Source organism: Podarcis gaigeae (genome assembly GCF_964106915.1).
Source record: "Podarcis gaigeae genome assembly, chromosome: 1".
In the NCBI taxonomy this organism is placed as follows: domain Eukaryota; kingdom Metazoa; phylum Chordata; class Lepidosauria; order Squamata; family Lacertidae; genus Podarcis; species Podarcis gaigeae.
The window spans coordinates 77,562,907-77,584,033 of NC_139678.1; the positions used below are offsets into that span (position 1 = coordinate 77,562,907).

General features: G+C 41.7%; 2 protein-coding genes across 18 annotated transcripts in view; one reads left to right on the top strand and one right to left on the bottom strand.

Moving 5' to 3' along the window:
- Nucleotides 1-208: 208 nt before the first annotated feature.
- TMEM80 (transmembrane protein 80) lies at nt 209-11,062 on the bottom strand. 7 transcript variants are annotated; one of them, XM_083698662.1, is made up of 5 exons: nt 10,935-11,038; nt 7,981-7,997; nt 3,996-4,089; nt 3,811-3,903; nt 209-2,588 (listed from the first exon to the last, which is right to left on the bottom strand). In XM_083698662.1, exons 1-5 carry the CDS (start codon nt 10,951-10,953, stop codon nt 2,383-2,385), a joined length of 429 nt encoding a protein of 142 aa, XP_083554788.1. In that variant the 5' UTR covers nt 10,954-11,038; the 3' UTR covers nt 209-2,382. The 7 variants fall into 7 exon arrangements, with proteins under 7 accessions (XP_083554788.1, XP_083554790.1, XP_083554789.1 ...); XM_083698664.1 differs by lacking the exon at nt 3,996-4,089 and adding an exon at nt 5,209-6,807 and having other exon boundaries at nt 10,935-11,015; XM_083698663.1 differs by lacking the exon at nt 3,996-4,089 and adding an exon at nt 5,209-6,807 and having other exon boundaries at nt 7,848-7,997; nt 10,935-11,008.
- Nucleotides 11,063-11,274: 212 nt separating this feature from the next.
- DEAF1 (DEAF1 transcription factor) overlaps nt 11,275-21,127 on the top strand; it is a 32,808-nt gene continuing 22,955 nt past the window's right edge. For 5 of the 11 annotated variants that reach the window (XR_014568378.1, XM_083757027.1, XM_083757020.1 and 2 more), the window contains exons 1-8: nt 11,275-11,903; nt 13,063-13,160; nt 13,831-13,960; nt 16,268-16,411; nt 17,074-17,213; nt 18,437-18,502; nt 20,070-20,196; nt 20,901-21,029. Coding sequence is in view for 8 of the 11 variants with exons in the window: in XM_083757027.1 (XP_083613153.1) it covers nt 11,630-11,903; nt 13,063-13,160; nt 13,831-13,960; nt 16,268-16,411; nt 17,074-17,213; nt 18,437-18,502; nt 20,070-20,196; nt 20,901-21,029 (1,108 nt within the window). In the remaining 3 variants the exon portion in view is untranslated. Of the gene's footprint in view, nt 11,904-13,062; nt 13,161-13,830; nt 13,961-15,504; nt 16,412-17,073; nt 17,214-18,436; nt 18,503-20,069; nt 20,197-20,900; nt 21,030-21,127 lie in introns of those variants that run through there. The other 6 variants (XR_014568379.1, XR_014568380.1, XM_083757024.1 and 3 more) reach the window with 3 other exon arrangements.

Sequence of the window (21,127 nt, forward strand, 5' to 3'; positions counted from 1 at the left end):
TTGGAATATAAAAGGTAATTCAAAAGAACTCTTTGTATGTGGTGCTGTATGCAAGATGTGCTCAATAATAATGCTTACAAAATCCTGACATCAACATGTTTCTTATCTCAAATCTCACTACTTTCTGGACAGACAGCCCTGTCAAAGCGCCAATTCTCTTATGCAGCAATCTGCAAGCATATTTGCAAGAACTCCAGGGACTAGAAGGTTTTTGTAAACTGCTCTAAGGTCCTAGGTTTTTATTTGTTTTTAACCATCAAACAGTATATGGATTTTATTAAAGAAACAAAATTAAAGCTTCAAAAGTGAACCTGAAACATGATATATGATGTTATTTTAGATTCAGCATATCTGCCCACCAGTTACCCTCTTATCTTCAAAACTTTTATACTTTGTATTATTATTATTATTATTATTATTATTATTATTATTATTATTAATTGTATACCACCCAGGGTGGTTCACAACAGAAAAATACAAAATGAGAATACAAAACTGGTTCACATCATACTTCACACTGTGTGTAAGGAGTGTTTCTACACTTCCCACTGTGAGGAACTTAACTGAACCACAATAGGCATACCCATCAGCTCAATTCGTATCTGTTCAATGTGAACGACTTGAAGTCTGTTTATTCTTAGTGATAGAAAAATAGAAATATACACTGTCCATAAATACAAATTTAAAAATATGATAATCTTTAACACACTTCTTAAGGCTTTCTTGTAGAAAAACACAGTTCTAAGATACACCACAGAACAGAAATCTAGGTGAAGGAAAACCCACATTGGACATTATATATAAAAGTTCTATACTAAAGAAAAATATATTGGCTTAGATTGTAAATGAGGTTCTGATGGCAAGTTCCCACATGCCGAGTTCTGCTAACAGAATGTTCCTGCTAGTAGAAGGAAGGGCAGCACTTTCATCAGTCTCCCCTCCCCAGCTGCAGCCCCTTGAATGTCCACTCAGGAGGGTCTGGGGAAATTTTAGTGTATCAAGTGAGGCAGTGCAGGGGGAAGGGAAAATTAGTTTTAAAAAAATGGAAATGCTGTCTTCCACAAATGGAAGGAGCCCTTCCATTTGCAGAGGGGACTAATTAGAACCCAAGGCATAAAATACTGTAGTTCCCAAAAGATCAAAGTGGAATTCACCTTTCCAAAGTACATATGAATTGAATTTGTCTTGAAGTCACTGGATTTTGCTCGTATCACACACCTTTTAGATACCTGAAAGTGAAAATAAGACCACAGCAATGTCACGTGGATATACTTCTCAAAATCATCCAACATATTCAAGAGTAAAATTAAGTACCCTACAGTATACATAGCAAGGCATGACCTGTACTCAACTAAATCTGTTTTGCAGAATACATTAGGCAATATCCAACACTGTTTGTCCACCAGTGGAACAGGCACCATTTGTGAAATAAGGATGTCTCCTCCTGCACATACCCAAACCTGCCCTGAAAGGTTACGGTGACCCTCCAGAGCAGCTGGGGAGGGATGAGGGCTGCATGGGAAAGGAGAAGCGGGGATCTGCTCATGCAACACTGGATATTGCTCTTTCATTAATAAAATATATCTTTCAAATATTTTGAAAACTATTCTTAGATACCCGTAATTCTGACTTTAACTGGGAATTAGGCTTATGATAATGTACAGCCAAGATACCAGTTTCCAAGTAACTTTTAAAAGATTGCTACATTCTTTTGAAATTTTCACTATAAATGCTTATGCATGGTCTGATACAGTACAATAACATGTGATTTAGTTCCACTTATTCCACTCTTAAGACCACTGAAATGAGTAATCACCTCAAAGAGCTGCAAAAATTAATCACAAGGGTCTGGCTAATATTTATTTTGAAAGATGATTCAAGCTTTATGAAGCACTTTATTGCTACCTATTTACCGTGTATCTTCCAAGGAACGAGAGGTCAATGCCTCTAATCATATGGCATACACACACTGTGGGTAATCCCTGGGATCTGTCCACAACATGAATTTCTACATTTGTAGAAGCATGTTTTCCTTGAAACAATGTGGTGCTCACCAAAGTCAGGCAAAGGACAAACAGCAAGCTTGTCTGCCACCAAAAATGTGGATCAGCCTTGATTTGAGTATCAACATTTAACTCCAGACTTCAATGCAAATAGAGACCACCACTAAATAAGCTATGCTAAGAATAACCCTGCATAATGTGTTACATGTTAGTTCACGATGGCCTCATGGAACTTTGCAGTGTAGTAAGAACAGTTATGATAGTGTTTATACTCGAGAACATCAAGCCCATGTACGTTTACAAGAATCAATTAAAAATCTGTACTGCTTTTTTAAAAAGAAAATACAGAATATAGGTTTACCACAGATAGCAGCATGAGTTAACTGACAAATGCAGCAATGGCTATGACTTGCAGGATTGCTTCAAGTCCACATGTGACAAGCAGTACAACATTAATGATGACATCTGCTCGCAGGACATATGTTTGCCACACCAGAAAGTAGATGGATAGGATTATGCTGCCAGCAGTGATCACAAGACTGATACCCAATGGATACTCTTCTTCTGTTAGATTCCCTTTGGTACCTAGTGAAGTTTTAAAAAAAATACACAAGCACAATTGACAAATGATGAATGTGATAGCTCACAAAAATCCAAATTCAAAGCGACTATAATGGCCTTTTACTAGCTACACCCACCTAGTATGATAGCTATGATCATTCTTCGGCCAGGAGATCCTCCAGAGGCTAACACAGCGTATACTGGAGTTTGTAACAGAAATACCAGTGCTATTCCCTTTTACAGTGCTTTTGTGCTAATATAGCCATGACGTAGCTGAGAAGCAGAGCCTTCCTTTTCATTGTATCTTCCCCTTTTCAACCACCATGATCCACAGAACCCAGCAATACTCTCATTTTACCCTGGGCACCTAGTGCAGTGGGGCTGTTGCTGCATCCCCCCCCCTCCTTAGCAGCATTCCATCTACTTACCAAGAAGGGAAGGGCAGGGCAGGGACATGGGCAGGGCTGTGTGGGCACACTGGTGAAAGCCAATTTGGTGCTTCTGCCACTAAACTGATACAGACCCAATCTCTCTGCCCTGTCTTAGTAAGTAGCAGTGGTGCCACTGCTAGGACAGTGAGGGCACAGCACAACCAGCAGCGGAGCATATGCCTGCGCTGCCCAGGGCAGGCGCACTCCCAAGGGGGGGCGTGGTGTGGGATAGCCACTCCCAGGCGTGGGATAGCCACGCAAGCCCTGCAGCTGGGGGTGGATCGAGCTGCCCATGGGGGCGGAGCAAGTAGCTCGGGGGGGGTGGAGCGAGCAGCCTGTGGCGAACATTTAGTGTGCTGTCCACCCACCACGACTCCCAAACCTCCCCCAAGCTGTCAAAATGAAGGGGGAAGGGGGGAATGCCACTGGCAGTGAGGGCACCTGGGGTGATCTGCCCCCACTGCCCTCCTTCCTATGCCCCTGAGCACAGCCTTTGCTCCTGATTTTTATGGTTTAGTAAAATTGCCCTTTTTTAGGATGCAAGTGATAGACTCTTACTTTAGAACATACATGCATTTGACTGGAGTGTGACCTTGACAAATATATCCCTTATTTAACTAGCATTTAACAAAGTCTCATTTGCACTTTTACCCATGTAGGTCAGTCAGCCATTTTAATGTTTAACATTAAAAGTATTTAAATGTGTTGTAAAATAATTGGTTAGCTGTCATGAATCAGCATGTTTCGACATGTATCCTTACCAAAGGATTAATATTTAACAATGATTCTAATGTGCATGCTGCTATCCAACTTACCAAAGTATAGCCTGATTGCTTCAAGAATTGCCATAATGAACAGCAATATGAGATCAAGAGCTAAGAAATCATCTGGATACGTGAAAACCTGACCTGCCAATGAGCAAAGTATCAATGATGAAAAAAGACAAGTAACAAGAGCTCCACAATACAACTATTTTAGCTGTGTATTTGAATTAACTTACTTTTATAAATAATCATCATCAGGGTTGCTAAAAAATAAAATATATAATAAACTACATTTAAATAGAAAAGAATCTGTAAGGGAACAGATGACAGCTGGCAGTTTCTGTCAAGGAAATTGGTTTTAAAACAATCAAATCCTGTCCTGTCCCCCGTCCCCCACTTCAGACAGCAACACTCCAAGGTATTAGATAGAGAGGGGTTTCTCAGCCCTGCTAGTTGAGAACCTGTTATCTAGAGGTTGACCAAGGACCTCCTGCATACAAAGCATGTGGACTGCTATAGAGCTATGGGCTCTCTCAAGGTATGGCAATGTATGCCTTAGATGAAACATTTATTGTGAAAACTGTTGATACAGAAGGTCTTGTTAAAGTTAAAAAAAAGTTCTTGAAAGGGTATCTGTATAAAACTATTTGTTCAAGCCACTGGATTTGTTTTACAGGGATTTTATGAAGGCTGAGAATAAGATCAAAGGCAATTTAACTTTCACAGTCCATTAAGAGGAAGACTATTCCTGCAGTGGCTTTATGAAAATCTTGTATGATTTGGAGTATGAATTTTCAAGTGACAGAAGCCTTTGCTGGGTTATTTGCTCTTTCAAAATAACGTACACTGGTATTTCAGTCCTCAAAAGTCTTAGAAAAATAAAATTACTGGCCATGGACTGGGAATACCCAGGACTTTTCAATCCTGGCTTAGTCAAATTCCTATTCTAATTCCATCCTACATCTTAAGATTCCAACACACTAAATATTATAAGCACCATTCTAGTTGTAAGAAGAACCACCTACTTGAATTTTATTGACTAGTATTCAGCTAAGGTTTAATCAGAGTGGACTCACTGAAATGAACATGACTAAAAGTTAGGTTTGTTAATTTCAGTGGATCTATACCCAGAAAAAACTGAGTTTAAATACCACCCATTAAACTTGCAATGTCTACTGATTGAGATAAAAAAAACTTGAAATAGCAGTGCTCATGACAGCTGGCTCACCAGATCTGTAACCCTGAAGCACATTAGGACTGGATTTGGAAGCTCCCTACTGAATCACTAAGCTCACCAGGTGGCCTTCAACACAATTGTTCTGCCACATCCTAACCTTTCTCAAGGAGTTGGTGTGAGGAAAGATAATTTGCTTTGCATTTTATAGACTGAAATGTGCCACAGAACTTAATAGCAATCTAGGTCAGCATAAACTAAGGTTTCTGCAATACCTCCTATGAAGAAATGATAATGGTTTAATGATTTTTCTGCTTCTTCTAGCAATTGTAAATCCATAGAATTCAAATTGTAATACAATGAAATACAGTATAAGAAATATAATAAGCAATAAAAATGCAATTAAAAATCAACAGGCATATTCAATCTGATGGATGCACCATCTCCAACTGCAAAATCCACCGACATGCCATGGAGCACCTGAATGAAGCTTGTAGTGGTTCACAAACTGATTTAGGAACTCCTGACGTAAGAGTTTGTGTTGTACCTTCCAAAGATTTCTGTGGTATTTTACTTAACCCAAACTGTGAGCTGAGCTGCATTCTAGCAGAAGGGACTGATAATGGAGAGTAAATGATTCACATGTGGAGGGTTTTGCCATTCCATTCATGGCAACGAGAACCACGTGTGCACTTTGGGTTCCATTTCTCCATCCAAATGTATAAACCATGCTGAGCCCAGGTTCAGGGGCAATCTATAAGCAAGGTTTTAAGTGGGAAATGCAACTCACACTATCATGCTAAGAAAATCTCAGCTAATTGCACACTAAGAGGTAGGGAATAACCCAGTATAAAGTGGAATAAGTTGATAACATCATGGTTATCTTATAAATTCCGTTTTTAAAAAATTCAATCTTTATTGGTTTAAAATCAACACATACACACAAAGCTTAGAAAAAGAAAAAGAAAACAGAACAAAAGAAAGACAATACATCTCTTACAAACAAAAAGAAATAGAACAATACATCGCGAATGCACAACAATATTCTAGCTTTCAACTTCCGACTTCCTTGATATGGGTTCTTTGTTTCCTTAATTACTTGCCTCAATAAGCTTAAACTTTATTAAAACTTGTTTGTTCTTTATACCTTATTCAATTCTGACAGTTATTCAAAGCATTCTAAAGTTTTTCTATGGGGACACTGTTCTTTTAAATATTGTCTGAAATCTCCCATTCTCTTTCAAACTTTTGGGTTGATCAATCTCTGATCTTTTCCATCATATATGCTAGTTCCATATATTCAAACAGTTTTACTTGCCACTCCTCTTTTAATGGAATTTTATCTCCTTTCCACCCCTTGGCAATCAGCATCCTCGCTGCTGTTGTTACATGCAAAAAGATCCTTCCTTTCTCTCTTGGGATGTCTGATGCCATTATGCCTAAGAGAAAGGCTTCCGTTTTTTTTTATTAAACGTTATTTTGAACAGTTTTTTTTTTAAAAAATCATTATATATAAGTTCCCAAAAGCTCTTTATTTTTTTGCAACCTCACCCTATGTGGTACATTGTTCCCTCTCTCTACACCTCCATCATAAAACTGAGTTGCTTCTGTACATTTTTGACAGTTTGCTAGGGGTATGACCTGTATAGCATCTTCATAAAGTTTTCTTTTATAGTGAAGCAAGCTGTGAATTTCAAATCCCTACTCCATAAATTTTCCCATTCCACCATTTGTATATTGTAACCGAAATCCTTCGCCCACTTAACCATGACTGATTTTACCTCTTCTTCCTTTACTTATCTTATAAATTCCTGAAGGACATCTGAAGTGCACAAACACAAACAATTGTTGATTTCTGTCAGTTTTCTTCAGTTCTATAAATCCAACAGCAGCACAGAAGGAGTTAACCTTTCAAAACAGAGCAATGCTTAAATAGCTGAAGTGTGCTTTCTCTACATTGTTTTGACGTTCCCTTTCTATTTTTACAGAAAAAAAGCAAATACACCAGTCTTGCTGGAACACATGAATTCCTGAAAGCGCTGTACTTGCTCTTGGAAACAATGCCTGTAGGCATCCTGCACACTCATACACAGTCAAATATTTATATGAAAGAATGAATCTGAAGGAGCCATGCCCATTTAGTTAAGTCCCACCGACCTGAATGAGACTTATTTCTGAGTAGGCATGCATAGGACTGCACTATAAAAGACCTACAGGTAATAGCTACATTCCAGCTTGTGGAGTGGATGTCAGTTCTACTGAAACAGAACTGAGTATTCACATTCTCCAGACTGAAGTAATGAGAAGGAATTGTAGCAGCAGAAATACTTGAAGACTGTCTGGAATGCTTTTTGGGGAACTTGTAATACAAACTGTATTACCCATGTGTCTGGAGTGTTGGGGGACCCTCCAGAGCAGATTTGGGTGGACATGGTGGGAGGGATGACTGCAGTGAAAGGAGAAATCAAAGAAAATTGCTTCCCGATCCATTCTGCTGATATAACCCTTATCATCAGCTGAGTAAGACCAATGGATACAACTCTATTTTATGGAGACTACTCTGATCATTTCATTTCATTTCTTAGTTTCCCAGACTATAGATTACTCAAGTTCTAGTACAGTACTTATAATCAGTGACAACATATACTGCTTTTGCATATCTCAAATTTCACTATGAATTTACAAACTAAAGCTTATTGGAGTATAATGAAACATAAAAGTAGTTTTAAAATTTCAGCAATCAATCAATCAAACCCCGCCCATCTGGCTGGGTTTCTCCAGCCACTCTGTGCAGCTCCCAACAGATTATTAAAAATATGATAAAACATCAAACATTAAAAACTTCCCTAAACATGGCTGCTTTCAGATGTCTTCAAGTAGTATTCCCCATGTCAATTTGTTTGCTACTGAATACCTGCATTGCATTATATTCTGCAACATGCTTGACAATCCATAGTCCTCATTGAGGAACCCCAATAACACATTTGAAAATCACAGATAGAAAGAAGCAAAATTATTTCATCATCTGAATGAATGAGAAAGGATACAACAGATGTTGCTCTTCCTGTACATAAGACAAAAATAATAATTAGCAGAGTCTATAATTTTTGGACCAAAGATTAAAAACCTAAGAATGGCTGAATACATGTTGTACAGTAGAAATGATTTTTTTTCACAGTCACTGGGAAAACAATTTAAGCTATGACAGTAGCCAGTTAAAACATGAACAGCTCACTTCAAAGCTGTAACACACAATGCTGAAAGATCTATTTCATACCACCCCTACTCCCTGCAAGAATAATGCTGCAATTTACAAACCACTTAAGTCATCTTGGGCATATTTTTCAGTTTAGCGCTACAGTCTTAAACACACTACTGAAGTAAGCCATAAAGAACACAATGGAACTTATTTCTGCACAAACATGCACAGAGGTTATAGAACCAAAGCCTAAAACTGATCAGAATGTTACATTTTGAAGCAAGAAGGAACAAAGCTAGGAAGGACATAAAGAATTCAGTCATTCATCACTGTCATACATTATTAGGCTTACATAAAATGCTTGATGTATAACCTAGTTACACAAAGCAGTTCTCTATCCCCCTCTAGTGAATTAAGCATGCTATAGTTTCTAAGTCGGTGAATTATTTCAACAGGGGCCTAAGTCCTTCTTTAAATCAGGTTGAAACAAAATAAACCTTTAGATGTAGTTGAAGTTACACTTTATAGTGCAAACAATTCATAAGATGTGGGTATGACTGTAAGATGGAGGTGTAGCCTGAAATTATATTTAATGTAAGATAGCCTCTGGTACACTATGTTTACGCAACTGATTGGTATGGATACCCTCTCCATCTAATCCAACATCTAGAGTCTGATGAATGCCACTTTAAAAAATAATACAAATCTCTGTGAACTGTCTCACATGAGAGTTTATATTATTCATTACATTACTAATGCCATCTGCACCCCTCCAACCCATAACTATTACTTATACACACACACACACACACACACACACACAGCCCATGTATTTAAAGTACATGGTCACAGAAACACTCCCAGTAAGAATCACAATGCCTGTGTTACTGGCCGAATTTTGTGAACCCCCAAGCACCTAATATAGTGAAGCAGCCATATTAAACTGCAAAAATAAAGGGCTAAGAGTAATAAGGCTTGTAACCAACAAAGTAACGTAAGAGAAACTTCCACACAGGCAGCAGAGCACCCCCTCCATCCACACCATTCCCAGATTTGCTCAGGGTTCCCTCCCACCGGCCCTCCAGAGCAAATATGGGGGAGTGTTCAGTTGTACGAGAGGGAGAAGTTCTGTTGCACAAATCAAAGTTGTTCTGCTCATGCAATGGCTTTGCTGGATTCGACCCACAGCCATTAATGTGTGATCACTCTTGACTGCTCTGAAGTGACAAATGTGGCATCCCATCCAGTAAGTAGAGGGGCATTTCCCACAAATACAACTCATTTTGGGGGGGGTACATATTCATCCCACTTTTTCTCCCCTGTGCTCCCTGAGGGTACATATCCTCTAGCCCACCCCTTTTGTCCTTACAATATCCTGAGAATTAGGTTATTATGACAGGCAGCAGTGGGCTCAAATTCACCCATATTTGGACCAAGGTCCCAGGTATGTCCAGTAATCTATACATCAGCCTTCCCCAACTCCTAGCAGCTCCAACCAACATGGCCAACAGCTAAGGATGGTGAGTGCTTGAGTGCTTAAATAGTGCAGGGGTGGGGAACCTGGAGCACCATAGGTTCCCCACCCCCACACTACTATACAATTTTGCTCTCCAATAATTCTGTGTACTTTGAAAGTCAAAACTGCTTAGAATAATTGGATTAAGCATTGGTTGCTGTAGGCAACAGTCTACTTCATCACTTATAAAAGCTCACAGTAAATCATTCAAAAAGCTGCAGGCCTGATCACAATTACTAGGGAGAAAAGAATCCATTTAATGTAATGAGATTTTGGCTCTGTTGTTACTTGAGGTGGCAAACCTGTGTCTAAGCTAGGGGTGCGGAACCTTTTTCAGCTTGAGGGCTGCATTCTCTCATAGAGAAGCATCCAGGGACAGGACACCAGTGATGGGCAGGGCAGGAGGCGAAAACGGGCGGAGCAACAGCTAGGACTCTCACTTTTGTACAGGCTGTATTCCAGACACACAAAAGCCAGGGGTGTGCATGTGTACACACAAACACACACACCTTTCGGTCCAGGCAGCCACAGTTCAAGGCCACATTCCAGGGAGGCAAAAAAAAAAAAAAAAAAAAAAACCAAAACACCAGAGGAGAGAGCAGAGCAGTGCCTCTGTAAGGGGTGTGGGCTGGGGAGGGTGCCCAAGGCTAGCTGCAGGACAGGAGGGCTGCATTTGACCCCAAGGCTCACTACTCCTGGACTATATGGATTTAATTCTGGCTGTAGGAGGAGGCTTTTACAATTAAATGAATTACTTCTCGATACCGAAAATCCCCTCCATGTAGAAAAGAAATGTCAGGGGGGAACGGCTAAGCTGAAACACAACATTTCACCCTGATATATAGTTTCCTATGTAAAATAATTTTATGTTGGAGGGTGCCCATGGAGAAGCATTCAATCAGGCTGACACTCCGCCCCCGTCAGAGGCGATAGCGCTCTGCTTAAGAGACTTGCCGCCTCAATGAGAACTAGACACCTAAGCCCTAATCACAAACACTTACAAAACGCAGAAAAAATCCTGCGTGGACGTACTTAAGAACAGACTGCGGGGTTGCAATCTGAGCCTCGTTTACTAAGGAATAAAATGCCACTCCGAGCAAGAACGAGCATTTTGGCTTCTCTGTTGCCATGGAAACCTAATACCAGGCAAGGCCAACGCAGCCCAGTGAGCAACCGGCGGCCTCGTCACCAGGCTCTGGAGCCGCGCTCATGATTAGGGGAACCGGGCCTGCCTCCCCTCACTGGTCCTGGCGTTAACAGCGGCGCCTTAGCGGCACTGAGCTCACCTCGCCTGACGGCCGCCATTTTTTCGCTCCCCCCCGCCTCCTGCTAGCTCTCCGCCCCGCCTCAGTTCCTCCAATATCCCGATAGTCCTTGCGCAGCCTCACTCGGGGCCTCGTGAACCTCCGCATACTGCCGTTCGTTGCTTTTCGCGCGGGCGGGATTGCACAACAGATTTCGGAGCTCAGGCGTTCGGGCTGAATCGGACAGCTCCGGTCGCTTGGGATTGTGAGGGGCGGGATTCAGAAATCCCTGTTCGGCCTTTCCCGCTCGCTTCCCGCTTACGCCCTTCAATTCGGTTATAGCCGGAAAGACTCGGGTCCCTTCGGCAATCGCCGTCGGTCGCCGCTTTCAGTTCGGGCGCCTTCGCAAGCTTTCGGCCTCGTTCTAGATCTCTTCGATTGGGAATTAGGCTGATCGGAAGAGGTCGGCTTAGATCGGGAACTGTTCGGGATTTTTCGGGTGAGACCGAAGCGCCGCTCCGGAGGCCTCGGCCAGAGTTGCCATCGGCAGCACTCGGGAGAGTACTCGGGCAAGATCGGAGAGGGCCTTGGGCAGTTCGTTTCGTCACTCGGGAGCCATCAAAGAGGCGCTCGGGTGAGATCGGAGACGAAATCTCAATCGGACGGCCTCGGCTCACCTCGCTTCGGTCACCCCCCGCGCCCCCCTCCCCAACACCCCCGGCTAAGGGCCTCTTTGGATGGAGGACGCGGACTCGGCCGCGAAGCAACTGGGCTTGGCTGAGGCTGCGGCGGTAGCTGCCGCCGCTGCAGTTGCTGCGGCGGCAGCAGCTGTGGCGTCCACAGACGGGTCGGAGCACCAGCAGTGTGTGGAGGCGAGTGGCTCGGGGGCGGAGCCACCAGAGGAAGAGGAGGTGACGGCCGTGACCGTAATGGCGGCGGATGCCGAACACATCGAGATGGGAGCCGAGTCCCTGCCGAGCAGCGACGAGGCCACCGCGGCTACCTTCGCAGGTCAGCGCACCCGGCGCATGCGCAGAGGCGCCCAGCCAGCCAGTTCCTTCAGCTTCGTCCCTGACGCTTGGCTGGTTCGTGCTCGTTCGCTTCAAGGAGTGTTAATGGACCCCCGCTTGTTTTTTGTAACATCACGTTTTGAATGCTTGTATTGCATCAGACACCATTCTGCTCTGTGGAAGTACTTCGCACGTTCCTCAGCCGCTATTAGTCAAGTGTATAGAAATCACGTGTACACATGCATATGTGAATCAGCTCCGAGACATAGTATAGCGGAGGAGTCGTCGCTGTCATGGCTGCAATGTTTCATTTCTACTGCTCCCTGAGTCATAGGGCTACTGGACCTTTAATACCGTGGTAGGGAGTCTTTTTGGCCCTCCAGGTGTTGTGTTGGCCATGCTGTTTGGTGATAATGGGAGTTGGAATCTCAACGTCCAAAGGGCCACAGGTTTCCCAGGCCTGCTTTGACAGCAGCTTAACAAGCAGAAATCTAGCAGATGTAGGGTTCCTCTATAGTTCCCAAGGGAGAGCAGTGCCTGTTTAATTTCCGCCTGTCAGCCAACTGAAGAAAGACACGGAGCCCTGCTTTGTAGTGATTAGATGTGACAACCCTAAACACAGCAATATAACTTGTCTGTGTGCATTTATACGTTTCATTTTTTAGTTTGCCTCAGGAAATATGGCTGGATGTCTGAAATGCATAAAATATCAAAGTAGCATACAGTAAAGCGTTACTCATTTAAAAATTAATCACTTGAAAAAGCAAGTGAAGTAGAAAGTTCTGTAAATACATGCATACATTGGCCTCAGTCATACACTGGGACTAAATCTTGGCACTCAATGAACTTTTTTCTGAGTAGACACACACACAAGACTGCACTGTAAAAGGGAGAAGTTTCCCACTGCATCTCACCACTACATTTAAGTGCAGTCACTATATTGGTGGCTTATTACTAATTAGCTGTGCTCACTGAGCCAAAAATGTTTGCTTGATGCATTGAAATGCACACCTCAGGGGGAGAGAGATAATGGGGTACCTTACACCTAGATAGTTGGATAAGAAAAACATTTGCAATTGCATGTTTTACTGCATGAAATTTATCTGGTCCATGGGAGGTTGTAGCAGAAAATTAAACATTATTTTGGCCATATTTTACAGAAGTGACTACAGTAACTGTAGCCAACGTGGGTGCCTCTGCAGACAACGTATTCACTACTTCAGTAGCAAATGCAGCATCTATTTCAGGACATGTTCTGGTAAGGTCAGGGTTGATTCATTCTCCAATATTTATTCCTTCATATTTAATATTTTGTGTGTGATAAGTAACATCAAAGCTGTGTGCGTATGTCGCTATGACAATTCATCAATTCAACTGCACAGATGTAGCTTTTACCCAGGGCTTGTGGGATAAATACATTATTGTGTACTCTTCCTTTTAATTCCATTATGGGCAATCTTACACATTACACAGAGGAAAACCCAGGTTTGCCAACAAGTTTAGATTCAACATAAATCAGTGAGTAGCCAATCACTTGAAAATGTATAAAGCTGCCTGGATGTAGCCATTGACTCTACAATGCTCCCTTTTATATCACTTGTACAAAACTCAATAATGTAATATTGTTTAAGTGGTTCATGATTTGCACAGGCAGTATCTAGAGTCTAGACTGTAAGATCCTTGGGATGGAGACCTCTCTCAATGTTGTATGCTTTATGTTCTGCTTGTAGTTATGGCCCAGGAAAACTCTGGGAACTGTGTCTATGCAACCGCACAATAAATGCTGAGGAAGGGAGATATGGATTTCTCCTCTCTCCTGCAAATCCACCTTAGATATTTCCATACTAACTTAGAAATCTATAGGCAAACTAATATAAAAGAATAACAATCCTTTCAGGTTGTATCAGCTAAAGCTCTTTCTTCTGCAGTCTGGAAGGACAGCTCTTCAAATTGGAGACAGCTTAAACACTGAGAAAGCCACTCTGATTGTGGTCCACACAGATGGCAGCATCGTAGAGACTGCAGGCTTAAAGGGTTCATCAGCATCTCTAACATCAGGTATTATGCGGCCTTGCAAAGTTTCTTAAAGTGTCACTCCTCAAGTTTAGTTTCATGCCTTGCAATGATAAGGTTATCATGACAGTTAACTCATAATGTTTGGCTTTTCACCTCTTGACGTTTTGTTGGTGTATTTTCTGACTGTTCACTTTTATATTGGAAATGACAGATGAAAGTACTTTGAGTTAGTTCAAGTAGCTAAGGGAAATTTCTAAACTGAGAGATGGAAGGCAAAGAGGATTTTGCAACAGGATGACAAATGTTTATTGAATTTTGGTGAAATAAGTATAATGACTTGGACTTACACTTCCTATGAGTGGATTTCCACTCATCCGATTCTCCCTTTGGGAAAAAGGGCAAGATGGGTGATTTCTACAGATTCCTCCTTGCTCCTGCAACCATCTCTACACTTGGAAATCTTCTTTGTAGGTTGGGAAAATTTCTGGAATGTTGGGGCTGGAGGGGGTATTGGTTAAAATCACCTGCCCCTTCTACTTCTGTTGAACTGGAATCCTTTCCAGGAACAGAAGGTTCCTTCATGATCTATTGGAAGACATAGAATAATAGAATTGTAGAGTTGGGAGGGGGCCACAAGGATCATCTAGTCCAACCCCTACAATGCAGGAATCTTCTGCCCAAAGTGGGGGGTCGAACCCATGACCTTGAGATTAAGAGTCTAATGCTCTGCCGACTGAGCTACCCCACATGTCTTGTTCAATTTAATATTAATATAAATGTGCATCAGTGTGTGTGTTTACTTTTTTATTACAATGATTACAACTATAGCAATGTGAATAAATTTCGTATCATGCATAGAATATCCATCACAACTGTTTCCTTTGTCTAGTGTTGATTCCAATAAAGTGCAAAAGGATTCTTCCATCCCTTAATTGTTTGTATTGTATTATTTTATTCACTACTATTAAATCCAAAATTATCTTCTTCAAAAACTTGCCCATTTCTTAGCCAGATATCTTCCAAATCTTAACCAGCCATCTTTTCCATTTTCCATGCTTCTGCAATCATTATACAAGCTAAATCTACATGAATCACCAAGATTTGTCTGTGCATGTGTTCTTCAATCTCTGTGTGCTTTTATCTATAAACATTTATGCTTACAACTGTTAACTTACACACTGTATTTTGTTGTTCTTTTCTGCTGTATATGTATTAATACGAAACAATGAATAACAATAAGTAAAATGAAAGGTTACTCAGAAGTTATCGTTGCGAGTACTATGTTTACGGAAACCACAGCTCAGTTGGAGTTCTGTATAATGTGTTACAATCAGGCTTTTAGTCCAAGTAAATGGGATTATATTGGCTTTGATCCAATTATTCAGGTCTAGCATGTTTTTGGTAAATGACAGTTTCAATAAATATTGGAAGCAGTAGGCTTTTGCAGGCTTGGAGAAGGACTTGTGCTTGCATACTGTGAGTAAAAGTATAATTTTGAACATTGAAGAAAAAGTATTGACATAACTGATAAGTTCTGTCTCTTTGTTTCTGTATTTAAATCCTTTTTTCTTTTGAAAACCCAGCAGGGCTATCTAAACAACTGCAGGTTGCCTTGAGTAATGACATGAAAGGAAACAATTCAGCTTCAATATCCCATTTGTAGTTCAAAGCTGTTCTTGGCCTGCTGTCTTATTGTTCTCCAGGTGGTGGTGCAATAGCTACTTGGAACATCCAAATGATTTTACTGCGCCCTGCCTTTTTTAAAACAAAAACTTCTCTTTCATCTGATGCAGTGTTACGAAATCAGTAAATCAGGGCCAGTTCATATGCTATGACAACAATGCGACTGGCACTGCTGCATGCTTGCATCCCATGGCTGAACTGGGAGAACCATGTGGAAGAAACATATTGTGTGTCTCCTCTCCATGCTGCTGTGGTTGAATGGAAAGCAACAATGGCCTTTGCCCCTTTCCACATTATTTCTGTATTTCAAACAGATATGCTGTTTGATATACAGAAATATTTGATTTAATATTTGTTTCCTCTTCTTTTGTTAAAGGAACTAGTTCCCAGCTAGTGTGGGGGCGGCAGGGGCTGCTCCAGTTGGACTGTCTCCTCCACACCACAGAGTCCTCTTTACATTTTATATCATTTATTTGTTCTGGTACTGGAAAAATTGTAAACTGTTCTGGGTGCCTTTGCAGAAAAGCAGTACATTTTGTTCTATTGGTCAGAAGTCACTTTGAGAATCCAGGATATTCTAGTGGCATTTGCCTTCCTCTGGGAAAGGCAGAAGTTAGAACCTGAGTGTGCTGTGTGTGACTTCGTTTTCTTTCCATTAATCCAAAGGGCCTCAGTCTCCTACTCCTTTAACATCTGGGCAAGAAAAAGCAGGAACAAAATACAACTGGGATCCTTCAGTGTATGACAATGAGTTGCCTGTGCGGTGCAGAAATATCAGTGGGATCCTGTACAAAAACCGACTTGGCTCGGGTAAGGTGTCTCTTCCTCTCTTTCTGATCTGAGGGTGATTATAAATCTTCTGTGCTCCTTCTTGAAGCATGAGAGTCAACAGTGAGCAATGTGGCTCAGCCTCAAGTTCCTGTGGTTGTGGCAGGCCAGAATCTTGTTTTGTGATGAACGGGGACTCAGCCCTTCCCTCTTCTCTGATAAAATCTGTTTTCAATGTCCTCTATCAGTACAAAGTACAGTCGTACCTTGGTTCTCGAACGTAAGCCATTCCAGAAGTCATTTTGACTTCCGAAAATGTTTGAACACCAAGGCGTAGCTTCCGATTGGCTGCAGGAGCTTCCTGCACTCAGTCAGAAGCCATGGAAGCCGTGTCCGATGTTTGGCTTCCCAAAAACGTTTGCAAACCAGAACACTCACTTCCAGGTTTGCGGTGTTCGGGAGCCAAAACGTACAAGTACCAAGGGATTCAAAAACCAAGGTACGGCTGTACAGGGACACTGCATGAGGAGAATTTCCAGACTCCCCTCTTCTCCTCTGCTCATGAAGTTAGGCCAAGTGCCTTCTCTAGGCCCTTGCAAGATCTACAAATAGCAGAGAAAGGCTGTTTCCAAGGTCAGCTGGGCCATCTCTGCACAAAGCAATTCTTAAGCAGGAGCTAAGTTTGTTGTTTTGCCCTCTTCAAGGTGGTCGAGGACGTTGCATTAAACAAGGGGACACTTGGTACAGCCCCACTGAATTTGAAGCTATGGCTGGAAGAGCCAGCAGCAAGGACTGGAAGAGAAGCATCCGCTATGCAGGAAGGCCGCTTCAGTGTCTTATTCATGTACGGTGGACTCTCTTTCATTCTTTGTTTTATTTATTTCCTACAAAAGTCAGAAGGTCATTCCTCCCTCCCCCTCATCCAGGCGCAGAGAAACTGGGCACAGTGGAAATCCCAATTCTAGTCTCAGAAGAGTTACAACTTGACTCCTGAAAGACCACCTGCACATTTACAGACCTGTAAGATCACTTAGATCAATGGTTCCCAATTAGGGGTCCGGGGACCCCTGGGGGTCCACGGAATGCACCCAGGGGTTCTGCGACACCAGCCCTTGCCTCTCCCCCAATTTTTTTGGTCATTTTTGCATGGTAATATCACACATTTTATTGTGTGTTATAGTGCTGTGATTTTTCAATATATTGGCCAAAATCAGTTTTGTAATCACACCGCGATAGTGATTTTGACCTAGCAATATGCAGCAATATATTGTTCCTTGCGCAAGGGAGAGCAGGGAAGCCAGTTTAAAGGCACCACCAATATCACACGGTGATCACCTGAAACATGTTTACATTTCTACTCTGTTAACTATACATTGGAATCTGCTCTGGATCAATATTGAGTAGTATTCCATGACACCCCCTAGCTACGCTAGTGCATCGACTTATCAGAATTTTCAAAAGTAGGGGGTCCATGGTTTGGCTTTTAAAAAATAGTGGGTCCTCAGTAATTAACTAATTGAGAACCACTGACTTAGATCATCTGCGGAAATTCTACTCATGCCACCACACCCTGCAGAATATCATAGGGTGGTGATCTTTTGTTTTAATGATATGCACTGCTTAGAGATTTTTGAAATATTAAGCCGCTTTTAAAAATAGAAAAAGAAAATGTTAATTCACAAGTAAGCCCCACTAAATGCAGTGGGACTTGCTGCTTGTTGTGTGGCACTGTAGTAGTAGTAATACAGTAGTAGTAGTAGTAGTAGTAGTAGTAATAATAATAATAATAATAATAATAATAATAATTTATACCCTGCCCAGCTGGCTGGGTTTCCCCAGCCACTCTGCGCAGCTTCCAACAAAAGATTAAAAATACACTAAAACATCAGTCATTAAAATTAGTTAATTTCCTGGGCGGGTGGCTGGGAGGAACTCCAGACTAGGTCTTCTAGGAGTAACTTCAAGAAGGTGCTGGGAACCCTGAACTTTTGCTTTGTACAGTAGAGCATAGGATGGGTCTCCAGGCATATTTTCCCCTGATACTGTTCTTTACTTTCCCCAATTTAGGATGGGATATTAAATCCTCATGCTGCCTCATGCACTTGTGCTGCCTGTTGTGATGACATGAGTCTGGTGAGTGTGCAGCTGCTGTTGTAGAAACTGGCGGGACTCTCTAATGGTACACTGTAGTACCATAAGTTTAGGTTATGAGCATCTCAAGAAAGGAATAACTGTAAACTTGATGGATCGAGGTGTGCTTCACTTAGGGAAAGGCAGAAAGGAAAGGTGGTCTTTTCATATGATAGCTCTTCACTGAGACTTTGTTACAGTTGCAGTATCTGACTTTCTGATGGAAGAAATATTATTGAGGATAATTTATCTTTCAACTTACTTATTTAAAAATACACATTCTATTTATACATATATAAGCGCTAGTGTTTTCTAATAAATTAATCTGTCAAGTGGCCTTCATTAAGAGTAAATTAAACTACTGCAATTATAATCTGTAAGCAACCTGTTCAAATGCACACTTCAGTAAGAACATTTTTACTATGTTTTCTAAAGATCACTTGAGATGAGATGAGTGTAGAGACAGCAACAGAAAAAGGCCTGCTCTCTGAGTCTTGTGTGATTGCACACCGTGATAACTGTAGGGTCCTCTCCCTAGGACTGTCCAGAGCAGGGGTGGTGAGCCTATGGGCCAGATCAGGCCTGCCAGGCTATTTCTCATGGCCTACTAGCCTCCAGATCAAATTTTACAATGTCAAGGTGGAAATCCATTGTGGCGGTGAAATCAGTCATCTTGTTTCCCTTTGTGCTACTGTCGCTAATAGGTTGGAGTGCTCTGGAAATGGGAAGGAAAGCTCTCATGTGCTCCAGGGTTTCCTAGGAAAAGCTCAGGAATTTTTTTAAAAAAAAGATTGGGGTCTTTTTTCTGCTTCAGGAGCACTCTGACCTGCTAGTAATGATGGTGCAAAAGGAATAGAGGTGCCTTGCTCAGCAGTGATTTCACCATTGGTAGGAGGGAGGGAGGGAGGGAGGGAGGGAGGTGGCAGTGGTCTCGGACAGGACTGGGGTCTGCTCCTTAAAACATGTCTTCTTTCCTCAAGAAAAATCACCCCCTCTTAGATCCAGCGGAAAGGTGGACTTTCTGGCTAAGGAAATGTTCCTTTTTTAAAACAAACAAACAAACAAACAAACAAACAAACAAACAAACAAACAAACAAACCCTACTTTCCACATTGTAAAGTAAATTTGGCACGGAGGTCAAACACCACCACCCACAAGCATCTCTTTCCTCACTCTGGTAGCGCAAATACAATACTGTAATGCTAAATTAAATAATTAGAGGTGGGATGCAACATCCCACTATGACAAGTGTTACATCTGTGCAAACATTTCAGCTTGTCAAACAGAATGACCCCCATCTCCTCCCACCATGTGCTGTTCTGGGGATTCTCCCAACCCTTCCAGGACCAATTTCAGAGGTGCAAGGGGGAAACCTCATTGCACAAGCAGAAGTCCTTGTTTGGGACTTCCACTGACATTGGGTGAATCCCACCCTGAATAAAAACCATATGCTGCCCTTGCATGATACTCCATATCAGTTGCTTGAGACACAGAGCAAGACAATTTGACAGAAACAGCCATGGCCGTGGCAGAGAAGCTCTGAGCACTGGTGTTTTCTGCTTGTTACCAGAGTGGTCCTGTGAGACTCTTTGTGCCCTATAAAAGACGGAAAAAAGAAAACGAATTGCCCACAACTCCAGTGAAGAAGGATTCCCCCAAAAACATCACTCTGCTTCCTGGAACTGCTGCTACTACTTGTAAGTCATTCTTGGAATAAACAGCTTTATCAAATGAATCACAATCATTCATATACGTATGTATATACATCCTTTGCATGTTGTAATGTTAAAACAACTTTATAAATGTTATCCATATGAAATGTCCATCCTCCTTTCTGCTTTCTCACTTTTATTCAGAAAAGCAAGCAATGCTGAGGGTTTTTCCTTCAGCAACCAGCAGATGGTCATGGTATTCGTTGCAATGGCAAACACATCAAGGAAGTACTAGCATAATATATTATCTAAAATTTGACTATTTAGATTAAGTTTTTATATTAGTTTCTCCAGCCGGTAGGCCAAATCTGAGGTTTCCCTTTCAGTGACTCTGTCTCTTTGATCAGTGCAATTGGGAGGCCTTTATCCTACTTCTTCAGGATTGTTTCCTCTGTCAGTGGTGTCAGAGGAGGGCTGTGTCTGTTTTTTTCTGAAATGTAATGGAAATTTGACTATGAGTTAGTGCAAGAGTGGCTGAGCTGTGCTCTCCAAATGTTGCTGGATTCCCAGCTCCCATCAGCTCCATCCAGCGTAGCCAGTAATCGAGGATGTTTAGAGTTGTCTACAGATATCTGTAGGGCCACAGTCACCCCTGAGTTAGTGGGCTGGTTTCTGCAACTTGAAAGCAGAAATGAAGATTGGTACTAGCATTTCACTAATATCTGGAAACGTTTTTACACTTTTTTTAGTCACTGTGACTCCTTCAGGACAGATCACTACCTCCGGCACTCTGACCTTTGACCGTACATCAAGCGTTGAGGCCACAGCTATTATATCAGAAAGCCCATCCCAAGGTGATGTTTTTACTGGTACGTCTGGTAAGTAAAATAAGTAATTCACACATGTATGCACATGTGATTGGGATACTTGTGTGGAATTATAGATGCCTAAGGCTAACATTTCAGATTTAGGGATC

Coding starts and splice junctions, on each gene's coding strand:
- TMEM80 (XM_083698662.1), bottom strand. Junction 3,904..3,995: donor GATGATGATTATTTATAAAA/GTAAGTTAATTC, acceptor GCTCATTGGCAG/GTCAGGTTTTCACGTATCCA. Junction 2,589..3,810: donor AGCAATCAGGCTATACTTTG/GTAAGTTGGATA, acceptor AAACTTCACTAG/GTACCAAAGGGAATCTAACA.